The sequence below is a fragment of the Anthonomus grandis genome, chromosome 20, assembly GCF_022605725.1.
Source record: "Anthonomus grandis grandis chromosome 20, icAntGran1.3, whole genome shotgun sequence".
NCBI lineage: Eukaryota > Metazoa > Arthropoda > Insecta > Coleoptera > Curculionidae > Anthonomus > Anthonomus grandis.
In genome coordinates this window covers 2,031,467-2,044,580 of record NC_065565.1, presented here as the reverse complement: position 1 = coordinate 2,044,580, position 13,114 = coordinate 2,031,467, and the positions used below count along the sequence as shown (strand labels likewise).

At 33.5% G+C, this 13,114-nt stretch overlaps 1 protein-coding gene across 1 annotated transcript; it reads right to left on the bottom strand.

Moving 5' to 3' along the window:
• Positions 1 to 390: 390 nt before the first annotated feature.
• LOC126747939 (uncharacterized) lies at positions 391 to 11,905 on the bottom strand. Its single transcript, XM_050456919.1, has 5 exons — positions 11,817 to 11,905; positions 6,209 to 8,609; positions 5,188 to 5,311; positions 4,745 to 4,963; positions 391 to 752 (listed from the first exon to the last, which is right to left on the bottom strand). Exons 1-5 carry the CDS (start codon positions 11,903 to 11,905, stop codon positions 391 to 393), a joined length of 3,195 nt encoding a protein of 1,064 aa, XP_050312876.1.
• Between the last annotated feature and the right edge of the window lie 1,209 nt (positions 11,906 to 13,114).

Here is a 13,114-nt window from a genome sequence, read left to right as displayed (position 1 = left end):
TTCTTTTATACTTATTTCATCGAATGCCAAAATGCATTTTTTTTCATTATCAGTCACTGTCTGACATTTAACTTTTAAATGGTTTTTTATGCCTTCATCCAGACCCGTTTTAAACAAATTTCTACCTATCCATCTTCGAATGGTGGCAACCGAGGGCAATATAACGCCTTTTTTGCGTAAAAATAGATAGGCTGTTGGAGATTTATAATAAAAGGATATAGCTAATTGCTTTTCTTTAAGGTTCCAAGTATTTTTAAGTCCTCTTTTTAATTGCATTAGAACAAATGTTCTGGCAAAATTTGACAAAAACGTCAATAAAGGCATTATTCGGAGCATTACGTTGTTATTATTTTTAATTTTTTGTTTTAAATTCATAATTTTTTTTTATACCTAACAAGCTTTGAATTTTAGCTTTTTAGCTTTTCGTGGAGTCATTTGTCCAAATGGAAGGTCCATGATTTCTTCGAGTAATTGTGAATTTTGATGTTCCAGCTCCTCATTAAAGGCGCGCTTTTTCGAAGCTATCGGACTTTCAAAAGGAATGGTGCGCTTTTTCATGGAATAGGTCTTGGTGGGAGTTTGAACCTTTAAATTGCTTTGATCTTCATTTTGGTCAAAATACTTTTTGGGAACAGCGTTCAATTTCAAATAGTGCTTTTTCTCAGTTCTGTAATCATCGTCGGAAAAATGTTTCTCACATAAAAGTTTTGTCTTCAGGACATCTGGAGTTAAGCCCAAAAGTATGGAGTTTCCTAAGGAATAAAAAATATTGCTTATGCTTGATAGAATACTAAATTGTAAAATAACCGTCTTCAAATATGTCAAAAAAATTGGGGGGGGTCCTATTTAAAATAATAAAGTTAGGGCCATTTCTGGTTAAACCGGAAGTGACAGAAAACAACTGAATACTTCAGCCAATCTCAATTTGGCCGCTCCACCCACTTATCAAATTTAATTTTTTTACTTAAAAATTAAAAAAGTTATAGCGGTGAACCACTTTCCTAAGACACCCGGTATACTCATGTACATACATATTCTAGGATGCCTTAATTCCTACATTTAAAGCGTTGACTTTTAAAGATACTTTTATTTTTGTAGGTACCTAGGTTTTCTAGATAAAATTTATAGGTATGTGTATATAAATCTGGTTTTGTTTCTCTTATAAATATGTATTTATATTTATCAATTTTAAAAAAGTTAAAATCTACCTATGTGGTAAAAATGTTTGTTTTTTTTATTTACCAGAGTCGATAATCCAACGTTCACATAATTCAGAGTTTTTATAGGGAAATGTAAATAACTTTACTTTATCTCGTCTCCTATTTGCTCTACAATTAAAGTATTGGCATACCTTGCCTGACATCGTATACTTGCTTACTTTAAAACACTATGGAATACCAATTTTTAAAAAATAAACCCAAAAAGCAGTAACCCCATAAAACCGGAGCAAGAAAAACAATAAAATTCTATTCATCGAAGTAGTTATGGTACACGCATAGTAGGGCACCGATATGCGATGATAGGGCGACGGCGACGCACGGGCAAGAAGTACATTCGACGAACATGTGTCGCGGCAACGCTGTTTAACGCTCTCTCGATGGACATCGGCTCGCGGGAGCCAAAGTCCATCAAGGGTATCAAAATTTTAACATTGTATGGTTTATCTTCCCGTAGTAGTATTATCTTTGATTAAAGTCCTCCGGTTATCACTTTTTTTATCTGCGTACTATAATTTCTGATACATTTCCTACTTGATACGTAGGTCTCGGTTCCAGAAATGAAACAAAAAATATTCACCTAATGTATTACGATATTATAAAAAGAGATTATAGCAAACAATTCACAAGTTATACAATAAAAAATTATATAAGCATAAAATAACCAACTGTTAGACATTAAATAAAATTAATTATTAAGTTGTATAAACTTACAACTTAATCAGGAATTGTTGTATGAAGAACAAAGTCTGTAAATTATAATTAATATAGAGTGTTACCAAAGGTTGTGGTAAATGTATAAAGGTCAAAATAAGTAATGTATGTAAATGTAATAAATTCAATAAGGATCCTCTATCCCTACACAATTCAGAAGTAATTCCTTTAATAAATATTATAAAGTAAATAGCTGCAAATAAATTACTAATGAAAGGGGCAATTCCAGCAGCAGGAAGAAGAGAGCAAAGAGTATAAAGTAGAATTTATAAAATGTTTTTTTAAAGGATTATGGTAAATGTATAAAGATCAATAATAGTGTAATAAGTGCACCAAGAAATTACTTCGTAGGTACTCAATTCACGGGTAGTGTTCCTTAGTAAATATTAGAAATTGAATAATTATCAACAAATTAGTAATGAAAGAGGCAATTAGTAAATATGTTAAATGTAAAATTTACATGAGTTACCATTTTTATATTTGCTATATATATATTTTTTTTATAATGGCTCATGTATTGAAACTGCTGAAATTACTCTTCTCTCAAGTTTGGCGTCACATTTTGACATTAAGTCTGTCAAAAAGCCTATACAGAAACAAGATAAATTCTGCTTCGTATTGAGTTCACTTAATAATTTATTTTGGAATCCAAAATCTAGAAATAGAAAAAAATTTTTGAAGTAATAATTATTAAAATTATCTTCCCCTATTTTTCTAAATTGTCTCAAATTGTGCCCGTCTAAGATACACATTGCTAAGTTAAGTATAATATTTTTTTTACTATGAGAAAACTAAATTGTTAATTAAGGAGCTTAGATCAACCCAAGCAATTTATCATTAAACTAAGCTCATGCTTATACCTCTAGTGGGGTTACTTGTTGCTGAGAGTTTCATGCTTTCAAGGCTTAAGAATCTGAACACAAGTATTAAACATATTACCTGTTAAAAAACCAGGCAATCTGTGTCTTCTGATATCCACAGATTTAACACAACGGCTTCTTCTTAGAATCGATTTCTCACTTTTGTTGTTTATATTTGCATTTATCATTTTCACATAAAAGTTTATTGCAATTGACATTTATTGTTTATATCTCAGTTCTTTTAAAACGTCATAATTAACTGCTTTTTTCCTATATTCCATATTCCTATATTCCAGGTGTCAGCACACCCAAATTAAAACTAGTCACAGGTGATACACAAAATACTGAACTAAATAACTGGAAAAATTTTGTGCGAAATATGAGAATAAATAAAGTTTGTTAACATTTTTCGGAAAATTTAATTAATGAAAGTTAGTTTTTCGGCAGAAGTAAAAAAAAAGCCTATGCTGGCTAATGAACCATGAAAAATGGCCGCGTTTTATATGACATAATTTGATGCTTGATAGTAACTTGCACTCTTGGTAAAAGCGGTAGTTTAAGTAGTTTTGCATTCTTAGCGCTGGCAAAACATAAATACTATATCCCAGACTGCACAGACCTATATTCTAGCGGCTTTCTTTTTCCAAGAGGAATGCCAAATATAGACAGCAATGAATAATTAATATTAAAAATCCTTGCTTCAAAACCACTGGTGAAATAATTCAAACAGAACACTTTGTGTCAATGATTTTGCCCCAGAACTCATTCTACCCACAATCGTCAAACCAAAACACTAAGTATCAGAGCACTAAGAGAGGCTAGGTTATCCCAGGTGATTCATTAAGGGTATGACGGGGTAGCATATTTCAGAATTTATAAAATATGTACCATAATGGATGGACATGGATGTAGCAATATTTTCTAATTATTATACATTAGTAGCACTGCACATAATTAATTTTATGCCTAAAAAGAAAATTGGTGTTTTTTCTAAATACAATATTAAATTATAATGCTTTAGAATTGCCACACCTACGATACTTTAGGAAGTTTCATTCATCTAATAAAAAATATATATTCACATTTTTTTTTATTGGAATAATAAAACTGCAGCCAGAAGCGACAGCAAATCGAGAAAACCCATAATAAAACATACAGTGCTTCTACCTATCGGAGAATGAATCAAACAAAACAACTTCTGTAATGTACGGCAAATCGATGACGTGTCGCGCTCTTTCGATCGAGCGGACAACCTAAAACAACCTGACACTTCGTTCCATTCACTTTTATTTCTAAACGAGGATTGTTTGGGGTTATTTTATTTCGTCGCTGGTTCTGTTGCTATTAAATTACACTCTTACTTTATTCTTTTTACTGCTTACTTTTTGTGGACTGTATATTTAATTTATTAATAAAACCAATTAAGTATAATCGTTGCACTTATTACTTTATTCACTTACTGCGAAATATTACTGAAAATGAGGGTTGACAATGGCATGAATTGGGATGCGTCACGGTGGTGGCTGCCGCGCGACATCCTTACTTACATACCATAAAAATGCAACTTAACTTACTCAACTAACTGAACTGACTACTGAAAATGTGTCGTCGTAGGTGGCGGCCGACCCTGAGGATCAGGTGATTTGGCCGTTGCCAGATTTGGCACTACTTAATTTAATTTACTGAAACATACCGCCCCCCTTGAAAGGATTCACTTTCAACAAAACTTATTTTTAAAATATAAAAATTTTTACTTAACGAACACAGTAACAAAATTAAAACATAATTAATGCAAAATGCATATGCAAACATATTATGAGAACTTACTTAAACTAGTTACTTATTTTTTAATTAACACTAACTCTAATAATATTACATCATAAAAATACTAATATTATGCCTAAGCATCTAATGGCAAAACGCAAACTTTCGATACCGCACGCCTAACCGAACCTTTTGACGTTTTAACGAGCACTACGCGTACGACATTGTCCGAACCCGGAAAAACCTGTTCAATTCTTCCCATCAACCATTGTAATGGGGGAAGATTATCCTCCTTTAAAAGTACCATATCACCAACTTTCACATTAGGTCCGTTTTGGTAACGCCACTTTGAACGCTTATTAAGCTCACTAAAACATTCCCGGTACCATCTGTCCCAGAAATGTTGCACTAATTGTTTTAAATATTGAAAGCGATTTAGTCTGTTAAATTTTACATCGCGAACATCTTCTTCGGGTAAAGCCAATAATGATTCGCCAATTAAAAATGTCCAGGCGTTAAAGGCATTAAATCCGAAAGGTCATTAGAAAGGGGCCTCATTGGACGGGAGATCAAACACGCCTCAATTTGAACGAAAACAGTTGATAATTCTTCGAAAGTTAGACAAGCATTACCCACTATCCTCTTCAAATGGTATTTAGCTAGCCTTACATGAGACTCCCACAATCCTCCAAAGTGGGGTGATCTTGGAGGTATAAAGTTCCACTTTATACCTTCTAGTGACAAATATTCAAAAACCTTAGTTTTAGTTTTAGGGTTTTGTAAAAATTCAAAAAATTCAGACATATCATTACTCGCGCCAATAAAGTTACTTCCACAATCCCAAAAAATTTTAACACATTTACCACGGCGACCTATAAATCTTTTAAATGCATTGAGAAAACACTCAGTTGTCATGTCAGAAACGACTTCAAGGTGTACTGCTTTGGTTACGAAGCACACAAATAGGCACAAGTAAGCCTTTAATTTCCTAGAATTACGCAGCTGAGAAGATTTTATTGAGAATGGGCCTGCATAATCAACTCCAGTACTGCTAAAAGGCCTCGAAGGGACAACGCGTTGCTCGGGTAAATCTCCCATGACAGCTTCAACCCCCTTTGGTTTTACTTTAAAGCAAATGACACAATTTCTATGAACCCTTTTTACTGTATTTATACCGCCCAAAACCCAATATTTATTTCTTATATTAGACAACAAACTTTGAGGTCCTATGTGTAAATTTTTTCTATGCTCATATTCGATAATTAGTTTACATAAAATGTGCTTATTATCAATGACAATAGGATGTTTTTGACAATAAGAAGCCACGGATTTATTTAATCGTCCACCCACTCTTAACAAATTGTCTTTATCAAAAAACGGATTTAACTCCAAAATTTTACTTCCCCGTTGAATGGGCTTATTTAATTTTAAATCATGAATTTCCCTTGAAAACGAAACACTTTGAGAAATTTTTATAAGACAATTAAGAGATTCCTGTAACTTATTAACCTGCAAACTCCCTAGAATTTTCTCACGTTTATTACAAGATACATTTTTATAAAACCTTAAACAAAACGCTACAACTCTTTGTAATTTTATTAAAGAAGAAAATTTTACAAAAATATCTTGGTCCAATTCAATACTAGTACATACCTGTATGGTTTTTCGCTGCTCCGGAATGTCTACCTCGGAACAAAATGAACCATCTGGCCATGTTCGGGATTCTTGACTTAACCAAGAGGGTCCTGTCCACCACAACTGGGAATTCATTAATTTTTCTGGGACGCATCCTCTCGAAATCAAATCTGCTGGATTATTCACTGTATCTACATGATTCCAATTGCTAACATTTGAGTTAAGCTGTATTTCCGCTACCCTGTGCGCCACAAACACTGTCCAACTAGCAGCCTCTACAGAAATCCATGCTAGCACAATTTTTGAGTATGTCCAATAATACACTTTATTTACATTGAAACTTAAAGACTCTGTCACTTTATTCATAAGTCTCGTCAACAGCAAAGCTCCGCACAACTCCAACCTAGGCAAAGTCAAAGTTTTCAAAGGTGCGACCTTTGACTTAGCACACAATAAAAATGACTTAATATCTCCGTTTTCGTCTATAGAACGGAGATAGACACAAGCACCGAACGCTCGCTCCGATGCGTCGCACAAGCCGTGCAGTTCTGTAAAAACAGATTTGAAACACATTACATGCCTTGGTATGTTAATCTCATTTACTGCAGGTAATTCTTGACAAAATTTTCTCCAAAGGACTAATAGTGATTCCGAAACTGGTTCATCCCAATCCAGATTTTCACTCCATAATTTCTGCATTATAATTTTAGCCGTTATGATAATTGGACCTATCAAGCCCAGTGGATCAAATATTTTGGAAATTATTGATAATATACTCCTTTTGGTACATTTATCGTCATCTTTTAAATTCACAAGATATTGCAAGCTATCATTTTCGACATTCCATGCGATTCCTAAAATTTTAGACATTTTATCTTCTACAAGATAATGCTTGATAGAAGTATTCTCATTTTGCTCCAATATCGATTTATTATTAGTCACCCATTTTCTCAAGTTGAATCCAGATTTGGATAAAACTTTGGAAATGTCATTCTTCAACTTAATTGCTCCATCTATCGTTGACGACCCCGAAAAATAATCATCGACGTAGAAGTTTCGTTTGATTTCCTTGCATGCTTCTGGAAAATATTCTTGTTCTTCATCAGCGGACATATGCAAACTACGAATAGCCAAAAAAGATGCAGGCGTGGTTCCATATGTCACCGTGTTTAATTTATAGTGCTTCAATATTTCACCAGGATTTTCTCTCCATACTATGCGTTGAAGATCTCTGAACTCAGCCTTGATCCAGACTTGCCTGTACATTTTCTCGATATCCGCCCCTATTACAAAATTATGCTCTCTAAATCGTAGCAGAATGGCATACCGCTCATCCTGGATCACTGGCCCGCACTTCAACATTTTATTTAAACTTGCATTGTTAGTTGTTTTGGCACTCGCGTCAAAAACAACTCTTAGTTTTGTGGTCGTACTGGTCTCTTTAATTACAGGATGATGAGGCATATAATAGGTTGGGCTATTACTCTCAATTTCATTTTCTGATATTTCTGTCATGTGTCCCAACTCCTCATACTCCTTCATAAAGTCACTATATTCCCTTTTAATTTTTTCATTGCCAGTCAATCTTTTTTCTAACTTCTCAAATCTTTTAATTGCCATCTCTCTTGAATCTCCGATGTTTTCGATTTCCTTAAATGTGGGCAACTCCACAACAAACTTTCCATCCTCAGCATGATGTAACGTAGTCTTTACAAATAAGTCTTCGCACTCCTGCTCTTCCCTTTTTAATATTTTCTTTGGCTGCAACTCCTCCAACCGCCAAAACTGCTCCATTTGCCTTTGAATATTGGCATTCGAAGTGAAACTGCAAACTGTTTGCATAAAATTAACACTTTCGTCTTCATTTCTATTTACAATTTTATTTACAGGACTATTTAATGACACACTTCCGGATATTAACCATCCTAACTTGGATTTTTGCAGCACAGGCATATTTTCAGCGATCCTAATTTGTCCAATTGATAACAAATCATAAAATACATTTACACCTAACAATAAATCTATTGCACCTGGCACATTAAAAGTAGGATCTGCCAAAAATAAGTTACACGGGATTTTAAGGTTATTTCTATTTACAAAACGTAAAGGTAAGTTATTTGTAATTTTATTTAATACAAATACCTTTAAATTCATTGAAAACTCGGTAAATTGAGACTGCACTTTGACTTCTAAAGTTTCATTACACTTTGTCACTGAACTATTTACACTAATAACTGACAAGTTTACTTCTTCTACTTTTAACTTTAATTGAGAGGCTAACTCACTAGATATAAAATTGCTCTGAGAGCCACAATCTAACAAAGCCCGCACTTCATGCGACTTACCATTACAATCAAACACCAACACTTTTGCCGTTGATAACAGAATTTCGCTATCTTCCTTATTCGCACAGTGAGCACTAACCGATGTACAAAAATCACTTACCGTTTCACTTCGATCACACTTTTGATTCGAATTTTAAGGGATTTCACTATTAATTGTCAAATTATTATTTGAAGACATAGTCGCACCAGTCGAATTTACCGACGGCCGATGGTTAGAACGCTAGTTTTCTTGCCCATTTAAATTTAATTTAGCAAAATCTATATGTAACAAATAATGATGAGGCTTGCCACACTTTTTGCAGCCATTTAAATGACATTTAGTACTCAAATGATTAGGCTTAAAACAGTTTAAACATAATCTTAACCTCTTTAATTCGTTTATTCTTTGATTCTCACTAAAATTCAAAAACTTGGGACAATTTGAAAACCAGTGTTCACCATTTTGACATACTAAACATTGTTCATTACTATTCAGAAGAAAACTCCTCGATGTGCTTTTTGAAAATCTCTGTGGAAATTTCTCCGAGAACTTGTCACTACTTTTATAATCACTCGAATGGATGCTTTCGAGAACTTGACATCTTTCGGTTAAGAATTTAATAAATTCATCATAACTTGACATATTATTTTTTATTGCGAAAGCTTCCCACTCACATTTACTAATAAGATCTAATTTTTGATTAAATAAATATATTAAAATGGTATCCCATTGTTCAATTGGATCTTTTAAACTTTTCAGTGCTTGTACATTTTTTTGTATAGTATCTAAAAACTTTCTTAGATCTATAAAACTATTTTTGTTGACAACTGGCATGTCAAATAATGCTTTAATGTGACTTTGTACAATCAAACGTTTATTTTCGTAGCGTTCCCTTAATAATTTAAAGGCAATTTCATAATTTAACTCAGTAACCGGAATAGCAGATATGACTTGAGCTGCCTCACCCTTTAGACACGATTGAAAATAATAAAATTTTTGTACTTCTGTCAAACTAGTATTGCTATGGATTAAAGCGACAAAGGTGTCAAAAAAGTTACTCCATTTCTCATACTTTCCATCAAAAAATGGTAAATCGAGAGGAGGCAATTTAACAGCACTGGAGACCGAGTTAATTTGACCCAAACTACTGTTAATAGGATTGTCATTAACTAATAACTCTTTAAATTTGCAAATAGTTGCAAAATATTTATTTTCAAAATTATCTCGCTCCGAACCTGTACTCTCATCCCCCTCTAAAAATTCAATTTCCACCTGATGCTTATTAAATTCGTTCCAAAGCAATTCACACTTACTAAATCTTTCCCTAATATTGGCTTTATTCGTAAAGTTGTCACACCCAGAAATATAACTATAAAACCTATCAAGCTGGGACATAACATATTTTCTATCGCTCTTGGAGCGTTTCACTAAATCCTTTTTTGACATAGTTAATACTTTTTCACATATTCACTATCAAGTTAAGTTTAATTTTATTTACTTGTACATACACAGTTGTTATTTACTTTACTTTATTTATTTTTCTTCATAAAATATTTATTTACTTTATTCGAGATTTATTTATTTTATTTTACTCAAAAAACCTATTATTTACTTTTTCGCACTAAATAGGTTTTTATTACTTATTTATTTTTATACTTCAGTACTTATTTAGTTATTATTTCTTTTATTTACTTTATTATGTATTAATACTTTTTATTTATAAACTAAGCATCATTTATTTATTAGAATTTATTTATTTTTGAATATTTGTCGACATACCCACTTTGAAATATTTATTGATATTTGACCTGCTGGACAGTAGGTAAGTCTCAAATGACATTCATTATTTACACTTCAAATTATTATTTTTTATACCTTTTTCCAGTATACACCTACTTTATACGTTATTATTATAAGCCACCTACTAATATTTACTTATTTACACTTATTTTTCATACAAATATTACACATTTTTATAGATATTTACACACAAATTGAGGGGTAAATAAAACAGATTTTATTTATTTGTACTCTACTAAATCATCAACTATTTTCGTCAAATTATTTTGAACCTTTTATTTATTTGTTTTTATTAGCCAGGTGAATCAAATTCAAAAACTTACCCAGGGTTTACTTACCCGTCCAAAGAGCCCATCTACCCATAAAAACAGCCTTTTACAAAACACGGTTCCAAACCAAAACCAAAATAATTACGATTTGCTGCTCTCCTGATATTCGATGTTTCTCCTTGGACTGGATCGCGCTCCAAACAAGCCGACAACAGCGCGTCCACTCTGCCCGCGCTCGTTTGTTTTTTCACCTTCAACCCGCCGAAACCACGCGGTTAGCAACCGCCTATCCTATTCCACCTGCTCCTGATACTTTTTCTGTTCTCCGGCGTCACCAAGAGAACCCCTTATCTTGCACACCAAGTTTCCAATAATTTCGTACTTACAACTTGTATTTAGGGATCAAAGTCGTCCCAATTTATTTATCGGGCTCGAAAGACCATATGTTTGGGGTTATTTTATTTCGTCGCTGGTTCTGTTGCTATTAAACTACACTCTTATTTTATTCTTTTTACTGCTTACTTTTTGTGGACTGTATATTTAATTTATTAATAAAACCAATTAAGTATGATCGTTGCACTTATTACTTTATTCACTTACTGCGAAATATTACTGAAAATGAGGGTTGACAATGGCATGAATTGGGATGCGTCACGGTGGTGGCTGCCGCGCGACATCCTTACTTACATACCATAAAAATGCAACTTAACTTACTCAACTAACTGAACTGACTACTGAAAATGTGTCGTCGTAGGTGGCGGCCGACCCTGAGGATCAGGTGATTTGGCCGTTGCCAGATTTGGCACTACTTAATTTAATTTACTGAAACAGGGATGTATATTCAAATCTGGAATATTCAAATATTCCTGCTCCCGAAATACGTAGAAAATACTCAACTCTCGACTCTATTACCGTATCAATTGATGCTATTTCGGATTTCTCTTATTCACTTTACTGGAAAAATACATCCGTAACTAGATAGCGCTAGATGTTTTTTTCTCCCAATTATATTCGGCTTTAATCGTAGATGGCTCTAATTGTCTCGTTGGGAGCGGAAGCTACGAGATGCAACGGTTTCGCAGGAGATTTAAATTATATTGAGTCGCTAACAGTATACTATATCGAATGTTGTAGAATATTTAATTAAAGATAAAAAAATTTTAATTCCCACTCGCCAGGAAAGTTTATTTTATCTTCTAAGGAGGAGGCAGCTGCCCCCTCCCTGTCCCTACCTGGGTACGCTCCTGAGGGAAGCAGTAACGAGGTTATCGAACGGAAAGTGATGCGATTCCATTATAGCAACAGTCCCGAGGAGTAACATTATCGTAAGCAATTATAATCGACTAATTAATTACGCAAGTTCACACAACCTCAATGAACGCCGCATGCTTCATGACCTCAACCATTCCACATTCCACCATTATTATTCCTGTCAACATTTTGCACTCTCCCGCGTGGCAATAGCACCGTCACCACTCAGCGCCTCTGACCGGCTGGTAAGGCAGCAATCTGCAGCGCCGATAACACGGGAATCTGCAGTACTAGTCATTAAAGAGGTCTGTAATTGGGACCCTGATATTTTGGTGAAGGAACGCGAACTGTGGAAAATGTTTATTTGTTTGGGTTATTGGGTTATATTACAAGCATTATTTCTATAATAAGGTAAACTGACAAGCTACATTTGATTTTAACTGCGCTTAACATACACTCTGTAACATTTTTACCATTTATTTTTAATAAATAAAGGGCTGTATGGTTTATTTTTTTAGTATTTTTTTATTGTTTTAATCATTTCTGTCTGCAGCTATATGATAATAAGCGGTAATATTTGTGAACATTATCTGGTATAATAGGAGAGATAGGAGCGTGTCATTTTCTTAGTTAAAGCATACATTTTCCTTTTAGCATAAAGCAGCAACAATTTGAGTTTTGTTCTGATATTTAACTTCCTTGAAATACGTCTTTTATATCTACATTTCGAGGAGTAGAAGCTTTTAAGTGTACGTAAATTTCCCAAGCTTACGATTCTGATTGTAATCCAACCCAATCAAGATGTGTTCGAGGCACAGGTGATTTACGTCTTCTTCAGGTTTTTTACAACACGGTCCTCTACGACAAACAGAGGGGTAGGCATATTTATTATTTGTTTCGTTCTCTACGTGTAGAGACGTAAGAGACTTTCGTAAATTTAATACATTAATAAGCTTTTTAAATTTTCTGAAAAATAAAAAAGTATGGTAATGAAGCCGCCATATTTACCTATACGCGTAGCAGTGGTATTTTTTATAACTGCAATAATCCTATTGTTTAATTGTCAGTGTAATAATTTGGTATCAAACTAATTAAATGAGTAAAGATGGAATTTGCGAATTCAGAAAAAACTGATATGATTCGAATTTATTACATTTGGCATAATATCCCAAACGTGCGCAACCTCACTACACTTTTTTTAATACTTTGTATTACTTAGCTTAAGGGCAGTTAGAAATTTTAATAAACCCTGTTGAACATATGGCGGATGCGGAGAAGC

What these genes read in the sequence shown, in the direction of transcription:
- LOC126747939 (XM_050456919.1), bottom strand. Translation starts at nt 11,905, where the DNA reads ATGTTACTCCTCGGGACTGTTGCTATAATGGAATCGCATCACTTTCCG. An exon ending in AGCAGCGAAAAACCATACAG is followed by an intron (nt 5,312 to 6,208) that starts GTATGTACTAGT and finishes ACTAAAACTAAG; the next exon opens with GTTTTTGAATATTTGTCACT. An exon ending in CCATTTGAAGAGGATAGTGG is followed by an intron (nt 4,964 to 5,187) that starts GTAATGCTTGTC and finishes TAAAACAATTAG; the next exon opens with TGCAACATTTCTGGGACAGA.